A 22,094-nucleotide genomic window follows, 5' to 3' on the forward strand; every position below is an offset into this window, starting at 1 on the left:
AGAGAGAGAGAGAGAGAGAGAGAGAGGGAGAGAGGGAGAGAGGGAGAGAGGGAGAGAGGGAGAGAGGGAGAGAGGGAGAGGGAGAGAGGGAGAGAGAGAGAGAGAGAGAGAGAGAGAGAGAGAGAGAGAGAGAGAGAGAGAGAAGAGGGTAGGAACAAGAGAGCACAAGACTAGGCTTGGTTTGGTCTTTTAAGACCTCAAAGCCCACCCCCAATGGCACACCTCCTCCAACAAGACCACACCTCCTAATCTATCCCCGACAGAATAAAATACACAGTACAATAAAGACAAAGACAAAATGAAATGAGAACTATCTCATTAACTGCTCTAAAATCTTGGTCATGCATTGAAATTAATTTTCTTAAATGTATTTATTTTTATTATATTGTGTGGGTGTATGCATTGCCCTTGGAGGCCAGGAAAGGATGTAGGATCCGCCTGGAACTGGAGTTGTTAGCTACTATATGGAACCCAAGTCCTCTGGAAGAGCAGCCAGTACTTTTAACCACTGAGCCATTTCTACAACCTGAAATGAAAATATTTTGATTTTATATAGTTAAATAAAATGTACAATTATAATGTACAAAACAAGAATAAGTAGGGGCTGAGGAGATAGATAGGTCAGGTAAAGTGCCTGCCGTGTAAACATAAGGGCCTGAGTTAAGATCCTCAGCATCCTCACAGAAGCCAGATGGAGCTGTCTGTACTTACAACCCTAGTGCTGGTGGGCAGAGGCAGGATCCCAGGTGCTCACCAGGCAGCCATTCTAAGCTGAAACAGTAAGCTCCAGGTTAAGAGAGAGATGGTGACTCTCAAGCTAAGATAGCAATCAGTAGATACAGACATGAACATCAACCTCTAGCCTCTGCGTGCACCTGCTCAGGTGAGCACACCCCCTTGCTCAATCAGGCGCGCGCGCGCGCGCACACACACACACACACACACACACACACACACACACACACACAGAATTCTTATATACTCAAAAAGAGTAAGTTGACAGATTGCTATATTTACAGTGTCCCATGTTCTTATACCACTAAATAGCAATACTCATTACTTATAGGTCCAGTAAATAATGGCATTATGTTTTTCAATTCCTGTGGCCAGCACATAACAGAATTGTGTGGGGAGTATTGCCATTGGCAGCCAGGCCACAGGTTTCTGTAGTTTTTGGGTTTAAGAATTTTTAACCTCTGACTCACTTCCTGAAGACAATACATCCTTAATACTTGTAGAGGAAATCTAATGTCAATCGTGTATAAAATCAATATAGCAAGCTGGGACATGCAAACACAGCCATGAACCCGACACCCAACTTAGGGACTCCTGTGTGGTGCCCCCTACCACGGCGTCTGTCTTCTCTCATACCTATCTTGACACCTGTATCTTATTCCCCTTGGCTGTATAAGAAAGTTTTTTTTCCCCATGTGGGTGTGTAAGTGACCTTGAAGAAATGAAGACATTCTGAAGGGATATTTGTGCCTGTCAGTTTATCAGTGGGCATTTCCCCCAGGAATCTCACATTAGGATAAGGAAAAGTCCCTAGCCAGAGAGGAAGCTCATCTCCAAGACAGATACTTCTTGCAGTTCTAACATCCTATCAGACCTCCTTATAGGAGACTGGAGTCCAGTGATGGATAAATGTGGGCAGGACCACAGTGACCTGGGACCCTCAAATGTGTATATTCTGTCACTGCATTTAAACTCCAGTCTTACCTCAGGACCCAGAGACAGCTTTAGAGGAGCATCCACTACATCTCTATCCTTCTTCCAGTGGGACCACACTGATTAAATCCCCTACTTCTGCTTTCCGTTATTATTTAGGCTCCTTTAATTGGCTTATTGAGGACAAGTGTTCCAACCCGGCTTATCCGGGCTTAAACTGTGAGCTCGGGTTCAGTAACAGGTGTACTGTAAGGTTAGGCTTTGGTTGACTTTGAGGCTGGAGACTGCTGTGTGTGTGGTCCCTCAGCTTTGCTTGTTTTCATTTAACTCGCTGTTGGAAATGTGCTCGTGTTTTCACACGGATGTGGACCCGCTTTCCTGTTCTATACTGTAGATAGACCATGATTTCTTCCTTTCTCCCATTGACAGACATTTGGTGTCTGTCTGTGCTGTTAGGAGCAGTGTCTTTGTGAACATTCTTTTGTCCCCTTGACTTGTGATGAAGGATTCCCTCTGCGTGTTTAGAGTTGGCTTGCTAAGTCATCAGACTTTCTGATGGTTATGAAAGTGGCAGCATCATTAAGGCACATGTCACTGAAGGGCATTTCACTGAGCTACCTGTACAGTGTTACCTGGAGAGAGACTTGAGAATGTTGCTGAAGGCATTCCATGCTTCAAAGAACAAGGTTCCACCCCACGCTTTCAGGAAAACTTGGCAAAATTGTCCACGCATGGTACTGTTTTTGTAGTCATGAAAAATACAGGACTGTGGGAGTGGTGGGGTAGTCATGGAGTCTTTTGCCACAGTTCTAGAGTGCTGCTGAGGCCAGGCACTGTGTCACAAGGTCATAGTCCCTACAAGGAAACCCTGAGAGGCCGCTGCATAAAGCTGTGAAGGTGAATTCTAACTTGCAGGAGAGACCCAGAATGTTGGAGAAACTAGGACCATGGGATGTCCATCAAGGAAAGATAAAAGCATGGAGTGCAGTGTCTCAAAAGAGAGACTATGTGTGCTACAGACAGCAGAGCTGGAAGGAGAGGGCAAGCCAAGCCCTTTGGTTCCCAGGTGATTTTATCATGAGTCCCAGTACCAGACATGCCGCTGCTAGACTTGGTACTTTACCTATTGGGTTTCCATCTTGCTATTGGGTTACCTATTGGGCTTGATTCTTTCTTGCTATGCCTCATCATTCCTTTGGATAGGGATATTTACTCTTTGTGGTTGTATGTCAGAAATATGTAACTTAATTTTTGATTTTACAGAAGCCACAATTAGGAGATTTTTCTGAGTCTCAGGAGAGACTTGGTCTTGGGGCTGTTAGAGAATCCAGGGAGTTTTGAAGCAGACTGAAGGTATTTGGAATTATGAGATGGCCATATCCACATGGAGATAAAGGAGGGAAGATTATGGGTTAGTAGCGATGTGTTTGCAGGTCAAGTTGATATGTAAGTGAACTTGTAATAGTTTATATTTATTATCGGCCTGACAGGATCTAGAGCCATCCAAGGGACAGATCTTTGGGTGTGTCTATGCGCTATATAGATAATGGTAGTTGAAGTATGAAGACACCCCCTAACTGGGGGCAGCTCCATTCATGGGCTGTAGTCCCAGACTGAATAAAAGGGAGACGGAGAGATAAGCACCAGCGATCTGCTTCCTGGCTGTGGCCACAATGTGATCAACCACCTCAAGCTCCTCCTGCCATGCCTCCCCACCATGATGATCTGGACCTTCAAGCTGTGGCCCAAAGTAAACCCCTACTTAAGTTGGTTTTGAGAGAATTTCCTGCTACAGGACTGAGAAAAGTAACTAATACATATGTGCAGGCAATGGAGCCACTGTCAAGAGGATGTCTGCTTTACTGCCTCCGTTGTGTTGTTACAATAGCCAAGATACCTAGTCAACATGGGTTGGCTAACACGGGTCCATTAACAAATGGATGGAGACTTCCAGAAGTCACTTTCCGAGGTGGCCTTCCTACTCATGCGGTCTTTGTGACTTCTACCATGGCGCGTCGCGGCCAGGGCCAGCAGGCACAGAGGGTGATGGTCCAGCCCGTCAATCTCATCTTCGGATACTTGCAAAATAGATCTGGAGCTCAGGTGCGGCTGTGTGAGCAGGTGAACATGTGGATTGAGGGTTGTATTATTGGCTTTGAGCACATGAACCTCAGATTAGATGATGCAGAAAAGATTCATTCGAAAACAAAGTCAAGAAAACCGCTGGGTCGGATCATTCTAAAAGAAGATAATATAACTCTGCTCCAAAGTGTTTCCAGCTAGAAATGGTCAGGCACCGGAGAAGTTGAGAAGGCAGTTCAGTGTTTTCAAAGGTGCCTTCTGCACCAAGAATAGCCTGGAATGTTTATTTATGTTGTTTTAGTGCCCCTTATCCGACGACAGTAAATGATGTGAGATTGTTTTTGTTACACAATATAACCAAAAGCAAATGGATAGAGAAATGTGGTACCTACACGCAGTGGAATTCTTTTCAACCTTTAAAACAGTAAATCATCTTTTCAACCTTTAAGACTGTAAGTCCTATCATTTACAAAACATGCGTTATGGTACAAATGAGCAAGACTAATAAGAAAGACAAATGAAGCATATGGAGTAAAAACCATTAAATGAATGGAATCAGAGAGCAGAGCAGGGATTGCCAGGGGTGGTGGCATTGAGGAGATGCTGGTCAAAGGATACACAATTTCAGTTAGGCAAGAAGAGTGTGTCCCAGAGATATAGCTTACAAATGTAAAGATGATATTTAATAGTAAAGTATTAACTACTGGGAAATTGCTAAGACGGTAGATTTTAAATGTTCTTAATACGCAGAAAATATGTATATGAGAGATCTGATTGGATGTATTAACCTGCCTTAGGCATTCCACAACATGTATGTATATCAGAGCATCACATGGAACACTATGAATATATACTGAAAATTAATTTACACAAAATAAATACTCCTGGAAAATTACCAGAAGGGATTGAAAGTACTTGGGCAGATGTCCAGATGCCACTTGATTGCTATGTACATTGAGAGACAGGCCCTTCTTCCCCAGTGGGGAAATTGAAAGGATCTCACAGGCTGGGTCACATAAAGTGACCCCATGCTCTCTGACCTGGAGCTCTGTGCCTCAGTTTACTGGCTTTGTTTTTCGAGACAGGGTTTCTCTGTGTAACCTTGGCTATCCTGGACTCGCTTTGTAGACCAGGCTGGCTTCGAACTCACAGCCATCTGCCTACCTCTGCCATCCGAGCACTGGGATTAAAGGTGTGCTCCATCACTGCCCGCTTAGTTTACTGGCTTATAAAATGGGATTCACAGTGAGGCTCTAGCCGGCTGTGAGGACTGTAGAGGACCAGTGAGGGTGGAGCCTAGTGAGTACTCTGAAATATGTGGGAGACTTTCTTGTTCCCAAGGCCAGAAATCTAGAATTTTTAAGATATTTTTAAGATACAAGGTTACTAACACTTAATGGGTATTACAGGAGAAGCCAAATAAATCATACCTTTAGATTAGATGCAGGCTGACGGGCACTCTGTTTTACAAGCTGTGCCATGACAAGAAAGCATTTCTTCTATTTAGCAAATTTTCCCTAGAACAATTTATGTCGTTTGGCGTATGGTATGTTGAAGATAGGCTGTGGGTAGTTACCCTCGGAGTTTTCTGTAAAATTTATTATGCCCACTTTTTGTTATTTGGTGCATACCTACTGAATGATTTAATGCACAGCGTAGTTAGTTCACATTTCCTGTGAGAGTGAGCAACTGATGGATACTGGCCCAGAGGCACAAATTGCCGTTCTGTTCTGTGATGTGTCTGAGCTGCCTGCGTTTTGCTTTCTATGCTTCACCGGTCGGACCTCAGTAACGCTACTTTTCCTGTTTAGTCCGTGTAATTGATAGCACCACGGCTTCCCCAATGGCAGCCTTGAACTCAGGGACGCGTTAGGACCTAACAGAGTGGGATGTGTCAGGCCGCTTGGTGTCAAGCTGGTGGCGTGCAAACGGCTGCTTCCCGGAGTCACAGCTGATTGAATTGCAGAATGGTTATCTCAGCAGATTGGCACTGCCTTTTGTCTTTAAAACCTCCTAAGTTACATGGCTTGAAAAACAAGAATTAAAAAAAAAAAATCACCAGGCAGATGCACATCTAGAATTACCTGTGTCGAAACCACAAAAGGGTCCAGGCAGCTCCCTTCGCTAACAAAGTTGATGGCTGCCTCTTTACTCTTTGGTGGTGTTTTAACAAGACTTTATTTATGTAGTCACAGTGATGGGATACCCACAGCAATCTGAGGGAGGAGTACTTACTCTAGTTTAGGTTTTCAGCTCAGGAAACGGCCTGGCTCTATTGTTTTTAGGCCTTTGTAGCAAAGTGCCTTGGAGGAAAACAAGTAAAATGCTCACCTCCTGGCAGCCAGGGGGCACGGAGGATATCTGTAAGAGCTGGCTGCCCGCTTACTCTTCTATTCCCTCTGGGCCTCCAGTCTAAGGGATGTATGCTCACTGGCCACATTCAGTATTTGTGGAAACATTCCCCCAGGTACCTGAGAGGTTTTCTATGTATCCGGGCACTTCCTAATCCAATCAAGTTGAACCATCAGTATTAATCATCGCAGTGGACCAGCCTCTCTGCTGCCTTCTCTCTTCTTGATAAAATCATTTTTCTTTAGACGCTTCCAAGTCGAGAGCAAAATCCAACAAGCCCAAACCATGGCAAGTTCCATACAGTTCCCTGCTCTGACCACCCAGCATGCCCCAGAGCCCATTGGCTGCCTCGATGTAGTGAGCAGGTGAATCTGACCTGCTTTTTCTAAGTTGACATCTAGTAGCCTGTGGGCAAAGGTGGTTATGTTTCCTGTTTGCATGCTTGCTGGTGTAAGTAAAAGCCATTTAGCTAGCAATGTGTGTGTGTATGTGTGTGTGTGTGTTTCTCTCTCTGTCTCTGTCTCTGTCTCTGTCTCTGTCTCTGTCTCTGTCTCTGTCTCTGTCTCTCTCTCTCTCTCTCTCTCTCTCTCTCTCTCTCTCTCTCTGTGTGTGTGTGTGTGTGTGTGTGTGTGTGTGTGTGTGTGTGTGTGTGTGTGTGATGCCGCGTCAGTGTCTGGAAAAGCTGGTAAGTCACCCCAGAGAGATCTGCTGACACAGCTTGATTAGCCTCGCAGATAGAAGATGCTGCTGCCTTGAGACCCACTTAGAAAAATGTCTTTCTAGAGGCTATCGATTGCACTGATTACAATCACAGCAGGTTTCAGCCTGCTGCCCCAAGTCTGGAACTTTAGACAGGTTAAAATCAACAAGCATTCTGCGATCCGGTTTCATTTAATTACACTTCGCTGCCAAGTCCTGGGTTTCAGGCCAACTTCCCTTCCAAGGTGCCTTGCAACAGTGCCCAAGCAGAGAAGACCCTTTGCGGGGGCGGGGCACTTGTGGCCAGCATTACTCTGAGACCAAATCTCTGATTTATCCTGGGATAAGGTGTCTCTGCACCTCTGGAAGCAGACCGCCTTGCTGCTAACATGAGGCTGTGGAAGCGAGTCCAGCCCAGTTGGCTTTCCTCAAAGGAATAGAAAAGCATTTTAGGCCTTTCTCAGGAAGGTATTGCCGGGGTAGCTTTTACTTTCCCACATCATTTTTCTATAGCAAGCGCATGAGGGGGCAAAGCGCAGTTTCCTCCTTTTGCAAACAGGCAGCCCCTGCCTGCCAGCTTATTGCGTTATTGAATTAATTGTGCTGCAGAGCCTGGCTCAGAAGTCAGTTTGGCAGCTGTGCCTTTGGGGAGATCTTGGGGAGAGTGACCTTCCATTTCTAATGAGCATGCTATTAGGCTGAGAATTGAATTACTGAGAGCCCAGCTACTCCCTCAAATTTGCTATTAGCCGATTTTCCCGTTTTATTTTTATTGAACCTGACAGAGTGGACACCAGTTTGTTCCTAGTAGGATACAGTGAGCAAGGAGCTCAAAGGCTTTCTTGTCAGGGGTTTTATTTCGGATGACTTTGACTCTTGTAAATGTTAGAACTTGCTGAATGTCGCCTCTAAAGTCTGTTTCTTTCTCCCTTAAGTAAAATGGGATAGGACAACCAATTATGCACCCACTCTTTTCTGAGGTGACGTTCTTGAGTCTTCTTCCTTACGGTAAAACAAGTCACCTTTCTTGAAACTTCCTTGTGACTCTAAAATGTATATGGAATATTAATGAGCCAGAAATGTAATGATAAGTTCTGTAGCAGAGGACCTGAGAAGAGGATGTAACCCCTCACTTGGTGAGACCCAGTGGAGACTACCCAATTTGAAGAAAGTGTGGTACTGGGCCTGATGACATGGCAGGTACCCAGAATGCAACTGAGAGGTAACTAGCTGGCAAGCCTGGTCTACTTTAATATCAAACAACACTTCGAAATAAGATGAGAGATTTTGGTGAACAATTTTGGCCGAGGGAGAGGTTTACATCCCCACACTATAAATCCGAAGCAACAAGAAAGAATATTATAGACCAGCTGGGGAGGAAAATGACGGCATTATAGGATGCATAGTGAAAAGAGACTATAGCACTATACCGAGGAACGATGCTAAAGATAGCCTCGTGTTTTAATAAGACCTCCTTGAGTGGAGGCTGCAGAGGAATTGCTTGGTTTCTGGCAATGCCGCCGCCGCTTTGGGTGAATCCCACACTCAGCCATCTCCTAGGGGCGACCAATGAGTGCTAGAAATACTCACGCCTTTGTCCTACTCACAGATGCAAATGGGTAAGAGGACGTTCACAGATAATAGCTTCTGGTGGTGCTACATTGTTGACGCATATTTAGAAAAAAAAAGCCCTTCATGTGTCCTCAGCAACAGTGAACATAAGAGTCTAGCTCTCTAGCTCACTAACGCCTGACCCAGCAATAGCTCCATTGCTTGGTTGTGTTTTTCAGACTGGCGGTGACTACATTCTTGGTAGCACACAGTGGATTTTTGGAGTTCCTTTCATATTTTGGGTATTTTTATAAGAAGGATACATTTTAGATCACTTAGAAAGATGCAGCACATCAGTGGCCGAATACAGTTTAATAGTAAAGTTGTGACTGTGTCTTATTTCTATGTGCTATGATGGCTTTATGTATGGTGTGGCGTATTGGAGCTATGGGGATGTGAATTCCTTGAAATTCAAGACTGCTGTGACATAGAATGGCTTAGGCCGGGCCTATAGGGAGGACTACTTAGCAGATACTGCCCATGGCATCCATCTGATCTACTCTCCCATATTCCTGCCACTGCCTAGGGTTATCCCCACTGATTACAGGTGCATGCTAACTTGATTGAATGCGCAGTAGTAAACGCCAAAATTATTTTCTACTTGTACCTTTATTGATTTGGATAATTTTTCATTCTTTTTTATTTTATTTTATTTTATTTTATTTTATTTTTGGATATGTAGTGACTGCTCTCCAGTCTTTGTTAGCTAAAACCAAGATGGTATAGGTGACCTATTGTTACACAAATTGACCACTAAGGAACCTAAGATCTGATCAATGTCCCACTTTTACACTAAATAAACTAAAAGTCCTTTACAATGGAAAAACTGAGGGCTGTGGAGGTGGCTCACTATTCCAGCCTTACCTAGTGACTATTATTTTATTAATTTTTCCTCAAGCATAGGCAGTCTAACTTATTTTTCGATGCATATATATATATTCTGTTTGTAATATCCTGTATGTATGGTAAATAAAAGCCTGAGTGGAGATGCATAGTGGTGTCCTTCAGACAGAAGCACATGCTAGCAGTCACTGCCCTAACATGAATTAAGGACCATCCTGGGGGTGGTGGTGGAGAATGAACCCTTGTTCTTCCGGATGCTTTGGCTCTAGGCTGCAGGCAGACAACCCTTAAAGCTGGTTGCTGGTTGATTTGAAGAGGCGCACCTGACCTTTTCAGAACCTTGCATTTGTGCTTAAGATGCCTTTGGGTAAGGTGTCGTAATTGATCACAGTACTCTCAGACTTCATCAGAAAAGAGAATGTTGTACACACCACTGTGAGCTCATTTCCAAGTGCTCTGCCAAGGAGCAGATGGAATGGCAGCTGCTGGGATACAAGAGAAAAGGGATCAACTAAAGTCACGTGGCACAAAGGTGACAAAGGGAGGAATGTCTGACACCCGATACTGTAGGAGACACCTCAGTCAAGATGCACAGATACCGCAGATAGAATGTGGTACTACCACTGGGCACATGGGGACATTAAAACTCTGAGGAGATGAAGATCTTAGTCAGGATCATATGTCATAAGTGGCAGGACTAAGATTAAAATATTCAATTCTGGACAAATAAGATAATAATAAGGACGTTCCTGAAATATCAGCTAAAATAAAACCCATCCTTAGGCCACTTTATTCAGCAAGGAATGACTTCAGCAGTAGCACCGATTCATTCTCTGTCGTAAGTTATTACATTGAATACCTAAGTTAAACTTCTTACCTTCCTTCTGGGCTGCTGTCCTTTATACTTTGGAGATGAAGAAAGAAAGTGCTCTCCACTTGCGAAATGACGCTGAGTAATAACCAAGAACGCCTCCATTTAGCCCTGTAACCTGATGTAATATTCAAACGACATCAGGACCATAGGGAGGGGGAATTGTGCTGCCAGCTTGTGCCCCATGCTCTGTTTCCAGGCTTATGGACTAGTAGGCTTTTCAGAACCCAAATACATGTCGTGACTATGTGATCAAGACAGACAAGGCACCATAGGTCCTGGTAATCGGCCATCAGTGCAATGTGTAATGCGCAGAACTGCTGAACACTTTGCAAATCTGTTTAACATAGCTTTTAGTTCATGCGGCAGAAGCACTGAAAAATGTCCAGAGATCTCATTAGGCATGAAAATAGAAGCTGAAGGAATAAAATACTATCTTCGTTGTAGGTTGAGTCAAAGTCATTAAACCCTGACTAGGTTGTAAGGCATGAACATGAAAGCAGATGAGATAGCAATGCTGTTCGGCTGGCTCAGCACCAATTCAGCCTCAGCTGCATGTAAGAGCTGTCAGCGTGCCTCTGCCTCTGTTGTTTGCCACCAATTTCCCTTTCATTCGTGTTAATGTGGACCTATAATTGGTCAATTCACCTGTCCTTTAATCACACAGTAAGTGACATGGCACATCATACATGAGGCTAAGGCAACACTGGGCCCATGTTTGCTTGTGTGGTCTCAGCAGTGTCTTTAATTTCTGAAATCTGTAGCTGGTTCTGTTTCTTTTGGAAGCACCCATTGTCACCTAGCCACAGGATTGCGTGGCTTTTTGCCTACCATGGACCAGCTCCATTTCCCCTTTGTTTAGTAGTTTCTTTCATTTTAAGCATCTTACACAAGTGCCTTGGGCCACTGTGACTTCTGCTGGGAATGTCGTGGCCTTTGGTGACTATCACTTTATCGCCTATCACTTCTTTGTCTTCCCAATTCTTGCTTTGCCTTTGGTGGTGGCGCTTTGACCAGATGGGTCCCCTTGGAGGGCTTGGGTTTCTCCTTCAGACAGTTTGCTGGCTGTGTAGGTTATGAGTTATAAACTTCTGGGGGTCTTCAGCCAGTATTTCGATTCTGCTCTCTCTCCCTCTCTCCCTCCCTCCCTCCCTCTCTCCCCCCCACCCCGCCCCGCCGCCCCCACCTCTCTCTCCTGGAAGTTCCACATGTGTATTTAGCATGCTTGATGGTGTCCACACAACCTCTCAGTCTGTATACTTTCACTCGTTCTGTCTTCATAATAGCTGACGCCTTCTGCTCAGCCCTACTAATGAACTCCTCTAGTGAATTTTTTATAGTGAATTTATTATATTATACTTTTCAACTCCAGAATTTCTACTTGGTTCCATTGTTTAATTTCTGCCTTTTTGCCGATAGTTTGATTCTAAGTTAAGTTTTTCTGTCTGCTGTTTCTTAAAAGTTCCTTGTGTGTTTTTAAGACAGCCTATTTGAACCCCATGTATAGGGAGTCCATTGTTTAAGTTTCCTGGATAATTTCTGCCAGCTTTATGTTGTCATTAGTACTTTACTGCGACTGTGTTGTTGCTAAAAGCTGAGTATTAGAGCTGTGTCATAACTTGAGAGATCTGATTCTCTCGTCAGAGTTGGCTGTTATCCCCTGCTAAGGGTAGCTGTGATTTGACTTAGAATAGCCCCATAGGCTCATCTGTTTAAACACATGGCCTTCAGTTGATAGAACTTTTTGGGAAGGATTAGGAGATGTGGCCTTGTTGGTGAGGTGTGTCACTAGGAGTGGGCTCTGAGGCTTCCTACTGTCATTTCTCCACTATGTACATTTATGGCCTCTGAGCTGGCGATCAGCACCTGCCCCTCAGCGCCTCTTTCCCCTGTTTCATTTTTCTGTTTGAAGAGTCCTGATATTCTCTGAGGGGCAATATGAGATGCCCAAGGATGTTCTGAAGTCATTTCAACTTGTCGTTGTAAAAGCCCACAGGAAAGGTGTCCTTGGTCGTTTGCGTTCTCGGCATGTAGTGCCAACAGCTTTTCTCTCAGATTCCACTGCCTCTCATGATGTCACTGCCCTGTGCTTGGATGCTGGCAGAATCTCTTTCCATTTATTTAGATGTGTGTATAAAAGATAGGATGTTTTTTTTCTAACATGTGGTAATGGGTGTGCAATCCCCACCTTGAGGAACTGTTTCTTCAAATGTGTACCTTCATTTAAAAAACAATGTGTACTTTCCCAGTCACTTCTCAATGTGTCCTTTGGGATGCTGTGTATTTTCTTCATTTTCTCTCGGAGCATTTCTAGAGCCTCTCTTGGTTCTCTGGAGAGGAGGTGAGTGTGACACATGACGCACAGCACGTAGGGCCAAAGCTGTGCAGTGGGTTCTGCCCCCGACTCCCAAATTTATAAAGATCTAACACTATGGACATGCTTATTGCTTATTCAAAGAGGGACTGGGTTACAGAGGGAGAAGGCAGTTACAGAGCGTGAGTGGACAGGCTTGAGTGGGCTGGGATTCTAGAAGATGCGAATAAATAAGGAATTGGTAGTCAAGAGGAAAAGTGGACTCAAGGCAAGAGCTTAGCTGCCAGTTTCTTTGGTGATTATTCCCTTATAAACTCTCTACCTTCCCTCTTCAGAATAAAATCGTGAGTAATAATTAGGTTTAAAAGCACAGGATCCCCAGTCAGTGGTGAGTCTATAAGTCTATATTCAGCGTTGGTCTCTGACCAGGATGAGGGCTGTAGGCACAGAAAGGCTTTCACCTCTCCATCTGCTGTTAGTGGGTTCTGTCGAAGCTGTGCCCACAACAGGAGGCTTTTCTCTGAATACCTGTGGGTTCTAATTGGTAATTCTCCTTTCACTTCAGAGAGGTTCTGAGTAGGTTAAAGGAAGACTGCCACACCATGGTGAATGCCACTAGTCAGTGTAGCTCTGAAGCCAAGAGTGATTTCTATATACCACACTGGAAAGGGGCCTCAGCTCTCTGACTCCATCATGTATACAAGTGTAATTACAGGGACAGAACTGAAAAATATTTGAACAAGCGTGGTCCTGAAGACCATACCACTCCACTGGTCTCTCTTAATTTCGTATTTTACTAATTGACATTTATTTTCCATGTATCCTGGGGGAGTTCTGTTCCTCCCCTAAGCTCGCTCTTTTCCGTACCAGCATCAAACCTGTTCAAAATCTTCTGTGTCTCACCAAACGCAGTGGTTGGTGAGTAGAGAAAGTGGTTTAAGCTCATAAAGGAGGATTTTTTTTCCCCAGCTTTTTGAGACAGGATTTCTCTGTGTAGCCTTGGCTGTCCTGGACTTGCTTTGTAGACCAGGTTGGCCTTGAACTCACATCGATCTGCCTGCCTCTGCCTCCCGAGTGCTGGGATTAAAGGTGTGAACCACCACCGCCTGGCTCATAAAGGAGGATTTATAAAGAAAGAAAAATGAAGGAAGGAAGCCCTTGAACTACTTTACCAAAAGAACCCAGAAATTTAAAAATACATGTATAATAGTATTTGCCTGTGTGGGCTTCCTTATTCTTGGTTTTGCAGACGGACAGAAAGGACAAAAATGTTAGGGGAAATAAGTAAAGGACGGTGCCGAACAGTTTGGTGAAGATAAAATTGTCCATGACCTGCCTCACCATCATGAAGGCTATGTTTTAAACTCAACAGCACGGCTGTGATTGTGGAATCCTGCTGGGTTCTGATTGCACCATGGCTGCATCCTGCTGTGGTCATGAGACATAGGAACCGTCTAGCAAGTTTCATGGTCTTGGCCTCTGAAATTAAAATCCACATATGCAATGGCTGTCTTTTCCTGGCTAACATTTCTGCAATCAAAGAAACCTCCAGATCATGGCTCCTTTCCGGGTTTGCACAGACAAGTTTATCTTTCCCGCCGCATCTTTCCAGACTGATCCAAGGACACTCAATCCGTCCTCTGTGGTCCTGTGTGCCCTCTTTCCTGCTCTCTTCTAGTTTTCAGCCATGTGTGCGCATAAGTGTGCAAATCAAGCCTTTTTATACACCGTGCATCCTTAAATGGTATGGCTTCTCCTTCTAGTTAGTTCCAGGCTCCCAGGCCACGCCATGGCCTCTCTGGGATTTTCAGGGGAGTTGCCCTGTAAGTGTCCAGCCACCTGGAGACCCAGTGTGTTAGAGCAGGTTAGTATGCCTCCCTATGGGGTGCGCCCTCCACCTGTGTGCCTTTCACCACTCTATTTCCCCTAAAACAAGTTAAGCCCTCCTTTTCCCAAAGAAGGTAAGATTTCCAGCAGACGTGGCAAGCTAAAAGAGTATTCATGAGTGTGCTTCCCCAACTCACAATAGTACCTCATCTCTTCCTGCTTCCTAGCCAGCAAACTTGGCGGGGGAAAAAAATTCAAATTCAAATTATAACCTAGCTGTAAATAGAATAAAGCCAGGATGGCAGTGACTGAGAAGTTGCTTGTAGGATCAAATTATTTCTCTGTTCTCTAGAAGCTAATTTTTAAAAAATTAAAAATGTGCATTTGGTGTGTGTGTGTGTGTGTGTGTGTGTGTGTGTGTGTGTGTGTGTGCACATGTATAGTATGTTCACACACATGCACATGAGCATGAGCATGTGCTCATGTAGGGACAGCTAATGGGAATTAGTTCTTTTCTTCCACCATTTGAGTCCTGGGAACGAAGCTCAGGTTCTCAGGCTTGGCAGCAAGTGCCTGTCTCCTCAGAGCCCACTTATAAGTCTCCCAGAGTCATTTTCCTGGTGACCTTTTGGACACGTTAAGTTCAAAGGTCATGTTTCTGAATTATGTGAGAGCAAACTACTTAGTTGCCAAAGGAATGTGAAGTTGTCCTAGCAGGCGCTTCTAGGGTTGGCTCCGGTGTTTCTCTTTGTCTTTGGCCCCGTCCCTAGATTCCAATCAATCACTTGCCGGGGTGAGATCTTACCATCCAGTTTTGTGACAGAGAGCAGATGGAGCAGCCACGGTGGGGCCTCGACACCACGGCGAGGCAGAATCTTTGGAATGGTGTTAGTGTTGTGTCTAGACCGTAGGCTTTGTGTGGGGCCACTGCTCAGCGTCTGTCAATCTTCGGGCGCTATAGAATGCCTAGCGTTCTCCCCTTCCAGAGGGCACTCTGTGTTTGCACACACATGCTATGAAGTCAAGCCTGGTCTACAGAGGAGTCCCTGAACAGGGCAAGCAGAAGCCGGTTGGGCCAGGTGGACTGAGCTCCCAGACAACACTGTTAGCAGATGCTTGCGAATATGCGGGCGTGGTCGGCTGGGGTGTGAGGTTTCTCGTGTCACTACTTTGGGAACTGTGATGACCCAGTGTTTTCTCGTCACTTGTCTTTTGTATGGAACACATACTCACACCCTCCTTGTGCCTTAAACCATCTCTGGATTACTTATTACACCTCATGCATTGGAAACGCTGTGCAAATAGTTGTTTTACTATTTTATTTAGGGAGAAAGGCAAGAAAAAAAAAAGATCAATGTTCAATGCAGATGGAATTTCCTTTCTAATATTTTCAATCCAAAGTTAGTTTAACCTGGGAATACAGAGGAATGTTTGTATATGTATGTGCATTGCTGATTTTATGTGTGTGAGTATATTTAAGGATACTAGGTTCGTGGATAGCATATAAAATCAACAATGCCATGATGGACTCATATTCTGACAGGTAGGTGGTGATAGGATAAGGAGGTGACAGGATTGGATGTACAGGCTGGGGAATTGGAACGTGAAATTAGGAACTATGTTACTAACTGGACAATATAAGCAAAGGTAACTTTAAATGCCTTTAATACTTATGTATTTAATATTTAAAGAAGCAAAAACTCTGTTGGGTTTTTGTCTCTTTGTTTTGGTTTTCTGTTTGTTTTTTTATGACATATATATCTGCTGGACTTAAGGGACCATCCTCTGACTTAACACACAAGGTACAGGCGTATCCAGGAGGCTGGGCATGGTAGTGCACAATGTGCTCTTAGTACTCAGGACTCAGAGGCAAGAGGATTGTGAGATCAAACTCATCCTGGGCAGCATAGTGTGTTGTGAGTTCCAAGTCCAACTTGTACTCCATATTGAATCTCTGTCTTAAAGTATAAAACAGGAGATGACTCTGTTGATAAGGTACTTGCTGTCCCCACGTGATGGCTAGAGTCAGGGTACCCAGCACCCACATAAGAGCCAGGCAGGTGTGGTGGCTGCCTGTGATCCTGCACCTTTGTAGGCAGAAGAGGCAGTCCCCATGGCAAGCTGGCTGGTTGATGGGCAAGCTCCATGTTCAGCTGAGAGACCTTTCCTTAACTCAGGGAGACACTGGGTGTCAACCCGAGGCTCCCATATCTGTATGCATTACCATGTATACCACGCATACCTGTGCAAGTGCGCTCACACGTGTACAATACACGTAAACACGCATATGTACATGCAAAAATAACAACAGAAGCAAAGATACCCTCAATAACTAAAAGGGGAGAGGAGATGGCACAGTGGCTGAAGCGCTGGCCACGGAGGCATACAATATGGAGTTCAGACTCCAGATCCCACAGAAGATCCAGATGCAGTGGCACCCCTCTGTCGTTCCAGTGTGCATGAAGCAAGATGGAAAGTGGAGATTGGGGAATCTCTAGAAACCCATGGGCGGGCTAGCTTTCTGTATGCAGTAACCAACCAGCCTTTGCCTCAAACAAGGTAGAACTGTGAGGACTGACAACCGATGCTGACTGCGCATGTGCACTGGGCATGTATATGCCAAGAGAGAGGACGTGGAGAGAGAGGGAGAGGGAGAGAGAGAGAGAGAGAGAGAGAGAGAGAGACAGAGAGAGACAGAGAGAGACAGAGAGACAGAGAGACAGAGAGACAGAGAGAGAGAGAGAGAGAGAGAGACAGAGAGAGACAGAGAGAGACAGAGAGACAGAGACAGACAGAGACAGACAGACAGACAGACACAGAGAGACAGAGAGAAACAGAGACACAGACAGAGATACAGAGACAGACAGAGACAAACAGAGAGAGAGAGACAGAGAGAGAGAGAGAGAGAGACAGAGAGACAGAGACAGAGTGGGGGAGAGTGAGAATGAATATGAATATCCTCCAGGTCATTTCAGGTTCCAAGCCACAAAGGTAGATGTACTGAGCTGAGAAGCCTCACACGACCTGCTGAGAGATAGCCTCTTCATTGTCCAGCTGTGCGTCTGCTTTTGTGTGAGCAAATCCTATGGCCTTTTCGGCCCCACCAGCCTCAGCATGCCTCACTGGACACCTGCAGTGTTATGTATGTATAAATTATTTTTTAAAATGAGTTTTGTCAAATTGAAAAGGAACAGATTGACAGTCTATGAAGTGATCTTTCTAGAAAGTATATAGATCATGCTTGTAACCCCCTTGGTGAAAGTATGACCATATAGTAGGAGGTCAGAAGTCTCTGCTTGGTCAAGTTATTTGACTTGACTTCCCGTTTGGCAAGCTAAGAGTCCAGGACCGAAAAAAAGTAGCCTGCCTGCATCCTGCACTCCTGTTCTTTTAAAAGGACTTAGGAGCTCTACCCCCTCCCCCACATACACATACATGCACACATACATGTACACCCCTTTTCTTAGAACACAGATGACAGGATGCAGTGATCTCTTTCTCCTTTTGATCAGAGAAAGGAGCGGCCACTCAGATCATGGCCAGGCCTCCTGCTGGCTTCGCTTCCTGCATCCCCACTGCTCTCTTTCACTGTGCTTGAACTTCACCGCACTATAGTCCTATACACAGCTACAAGGGATTTTAAAAGCTAAGTTGCACTACCCACATTGCAGGAGTGCTTGAGGACAGTGCAAAAGAGCATCTTCATTGTCATAGAAAACTATTGTGGACAGTGTGGTGGGGAGAAAGGTCCACATAGGCTCACGTGATTCGCATGCTTGGGTTGGATTAGTAGGTGGCCTTCTTGGGGGAGGTGTGTCGCTGGATGTGGACTTTGAGATTTCAAGAGCTTTATTCCATTCCTAGTGTCTGTCTGTCTGTCTGTCTGTCTGTCTGTCTGTCTGTCTGTCTGTCTCTCTCTCTCTCTCTCTCTCTCCTCCTCCTCCTCCTCCTCCTCTCCCACATCTCTCTTCCCTCTACTCTTTCTCAGCTACTGCTCTGGACCCATGCCTGCCTGCCACCATGCTTCATGTCATGATGTTCTTGGACTCTATCTCTCTGAAACTGTAATCGCAATAAACTCTTTCTTCTGTAGGCTGCCTTGGTCATGCTATCAACAGAAAAGTTGCTAAGACAGACACTAATGGTCTAGACCCACAGTGATTCCCTTAGATTTTTGTTTGTTTGTTTTTAAGGTGAACTTTTCCCCCCTACCTTTGGAAGCCTCCTCAAGTCTTACCATCTGTTCAGGTTGAATATAGTGTAGGAGCTGGGTCAGGAAAATCTACTTGGCTCAATGCCTGAGGGGCTCAAGTAGTAATGGGAGGTATTCAGTCCCTTCTTGGAGGGTGGAGAGTTTACCAACAGACAGAAGGCGGCAGAAGGTGGTTCTAGGTGTGTCTGTAATGATCAACTGATGGAGAATAGAACATGTTAGTCTCATGGAGTATATTTGGATTAAAGCCAACAGGAAAAGACCAGGTGACTTGAATTCTCCATCAGGGATTGAGACAGGTATTTTCATGTGCTTGTTATTATCTGCCAGCCGAAGTCAGTCATATCCAGTCTCTTCTGCCACTAAAACAGAATACAAGGAGTGTGTTCCATATTTGTGGAGAAGATGGGAGCCAGGGTGGTGGTTGACAACGTGGACTTCAGAGGGAAGACCAATGGTAAAGGAGCCTTGGTCAACACTTATGATGATCTGTTATAAATGAGAGAAATGAGAGATGGTGGGAAGTGGAGCAAGATTATAAAGGGTTAAGATTCAAACGGTAACTTCAGAGAAAGCCTGATTTTAAAGACTTTTTAATGATTCAGTGAATGAAAGAATTTAAGAACTTTAAGAGGAAGAGCATTCATTTATGGTGACTAATGGCTCCCACAGGAAAAAGCAGGAAATATTATGGGCAGACACACAAGTAGGTTTTGGTTGCAAGAACTTAACCTCCAACCACCTGTAGACTATTTGGTGATTAATGGATTCTATTAGACATTTGCTTTTCTGTAAAGGGGGTTGGGCTTCCAAGGTGAATAGTAGTGGAGGTTGGTTCTAAATGGATTTCCATGACTCATCTTAGGAGAGAATTTCAGGAATAGAGTTGGCAAAACCAGCCAAGGAAAAAAGAGAAGGTGCCTAGCAGTTGGCTGGCAACAAGGAGAGGGTGTCATTGGGAGCCTTAATAACTTTACTAAAGCCATAAACCCGCATGGAACTGCTATATTGGCTGGATTCTTCAGCTCCAAGGTGTCAAAGTGGCTGCTGCTCTTCAGCTCCCAGAACTTTCCCATCAGCCTGGCCTGGCCTTCAGAGCAGAGCCTAGCAGAGGGCTATTTCTGAGGCAGGAGGACAGAGCTGGTGGAAACATGCCACCACACCACTTCAATGATCTCTGGGAAGTGTGTCCCAGTTTACTCATGAGTCTAAAGCAGGTGTGCTGTCTGAGTTGTTCTTTGGAAGGATAACTTTGATACTGGTACAGCTATGGATCTGTGCCATTGACGTCAAGCCTGGGGTTGAATTACCGCTCTTCCACTTACTTGTTCAGTGAATTTGGGCAAATTAATCACAGTCCCCAGGATCACTTCCACTAGGTCATCCAGGCAATTAAAACCCTTCTGCTACCAAATGCAATCGTGTGTGTGTGTGTATGTGTGTGTGTGTGTGTGAGAGAGAGAGAGAGAGAGAGAGAGAGAGAGAGAGAGAGAGAGAGAGAGAGAGAGGGAAAGGATTTCAGAGAAAATCCAGTGGGAGAATGTCTTCACAATAATGACTTCAAGTTAATGTGAACAGAAATCCAAACAATGGCAAAGGGAAAATTAGGGGGACAAAATGACACAGGATAAAGGCATAGAAAGGCTGAGAAAGATACCAGGATTCTGAATTTGAATGGCAAAGAGGATAGTGGTGGAATTAGCTGATGGATGGATACTGGAGACTAGGGGACAGCCCTAGCTTTGGACCTAATGAGTTCTAGGCACTACCCTGATGCAGACGGCAAGAGGAAATTTTGGCTGTAAATTGGCTGAAATTGTGGCTGGAGATGGGAAGTTTTGTGATTTTGGAATGGAATGTTAGTTAGCAGGGCAGGAGTACAGCAGTGCTTTGAAGAAGGCCAGGGATAGACATACAGGCACATAAGCGAGTGAACGTCTCTTGCTGCTGGCTCTTCCTCAGTGCAGCCACAATTTCTGTTCTAGTTAGGTTTCTGTTGTTGTGATAAAGCGCTGACCAAAAACAACTTGTGTGAGGAAAAGTTTAATTGTCATACAGGTTACAGTCCACTATCAAGGCAGGAACTGAAGGCAGGAACCTGGAGGCAGGAACCTGGAGGCAGGAACTGAAGGCAGGAACCTGGAGACAGGAACTGAAGGCAAGAACCTGAAGGCAGGAACCTGGAGGCAGGAACTGAAGGCAGGAACCTGGAGACAGGAACTGAAGGCAAGAACCTGAAGGCAGGAACCTGGAGGCAGGAACTGAAGGCAGAAACCTGGAGGCAGGAACTGAAGGCAGGAACCTGGAGGCAGGAACTAAAACAGGGATCATGGAAGAACACTGCTCACTGACCTGATCTCCTTGCTTTTCTCCTCTTGCTTTCTTATACAACCCAGGACCGCCAGCCCAGTAGTGCCATCTACAGTGGACAGGGCTCTCCCCCATCAATACTTAAACAAGAAAAGGTCCACAGACATGTCCATAGGCCATAATGATAACAGCAGTTCCTTAAATGAGATTCCCGCTTTCCTAGATGACTCTAGTTTGTGTCAAATTGACAAAAACTAACCAACACAGTTTCCATAGTTGATGGTGGAGAACCTGCCACAGTTAGCAGTATATATACTTTTGCTCATTTTCCTGACACTCTTAATTCTTGGAGCATAGGGATTGGGTTAACCACAGAATCCTGATCATAAGGCACATGTGTGCTGGCCTCCTGTGTTCCTAATGTTCCTTGTTGTGAACCTGTGACCAAAAAAGGGGGATGCTCTGAAACTAAGGTGGTCACCATGAAATCACCGCTGAATGATATTAGGATGAAAGCACTGGTGCCTTTTTAGTCTGATGGTCTGTGTATAGAAAATGTGAGTCAAAGCATTAGATTGTTGGCTGTAGATTTAAAAAGGTAGAAATGACAGGGGCCCAGGGATTAGGACAGTTTCCAATATCCATAAAAGTCAGAGCCATTGGACAGGAAAGCAAAAGCGAGATCAACTTGGCTACAGAACACATATTTTAAAACAAGACAGGAAGCATTTAAAGAGGGGACAGAAATGGAAGAGGCTTTCAGCCAGAGCCTTTTGTGCACGACCATGCCAACTGTGTAGCTTTTGTGGGCTGAAATGATTGTGTCCCAAGGAAGACAGAGCTTTATACATGGAGCCATTACAGGCTCTGGCCTGGGATGAGGCGTTAATCCAATGGCTGGTGACCTTATCACAAGAAGAAGAGACACACCAAGACGGGGATTGCCACGGTGGCCACATGATGACAGGCAGAGATTGAAGTTGGCTGAAGCTGTGCATGGGCTGACAAATCACCCACAATGGGAGCAAGGCTCCAGAAGCAATGGTTCTCAACCTGTGTGTCATGACCCCTTGTGTGTGTGTGGGGGGGTGTCAAAGAGCCCTTTCCCAGGGTTCACCTAAGACCCTCAGAAAATAGATATTTACATACAATTCATAACAGGAGCAAAACTGTAGTTGTAAAGTATCGATGGAAATAATTTTATGGTTGGGGTCACCATACACAAGGAACTGCTTTAAAGGAGCAGCCTTAGGAAGGTTGAGAACCACTGCTCTAGAGGGACCACAGCCCCATTGATGCTTTTA

The 22,094-nt window shown here is 44.9% G+C and overlaps 2 protein-coding genes across 6 annotated transcripts in view; both read left to right on the forward strand.

Annotated features, from left to right (window-relative positions):
* ATP8A2 (ATPase phospholipid transporting 8A2) overlaps window positions 1-22,094 on the forward strand; it is a 543,049-nt gene that overhangs the window by 238,648 nt on the left and 282,307 nt on the right. The window lies entirely within an intron of this gene.
* LOC311589560 (small nuclear ribonucleoprotein E-like) lies at window positions 3,676-3,951 on the forward strand (the record flags this gene model as incomplete). Its single annotated transcript, XM_084768079.1, has 1 exon — window positions 3,676-3,951. One exon carries the CDS (start codon window positions 3,676-3,678, stop codon window positions 3,949-3,951), a length of 276 nt encoding a protein of 91 aa, XP_084624205.1.

The sequence above is a fragment of the Acomys minous genome, assembly GCF_964271855.1.
Source record: "Acomys minous genome assembly, chromosome: 18".
Lineage (NCBI taxonomy): Eukaryota > Metazoa > Chordata > Mammalia > Rodentia > Muridae > Acomys > Acomys minous.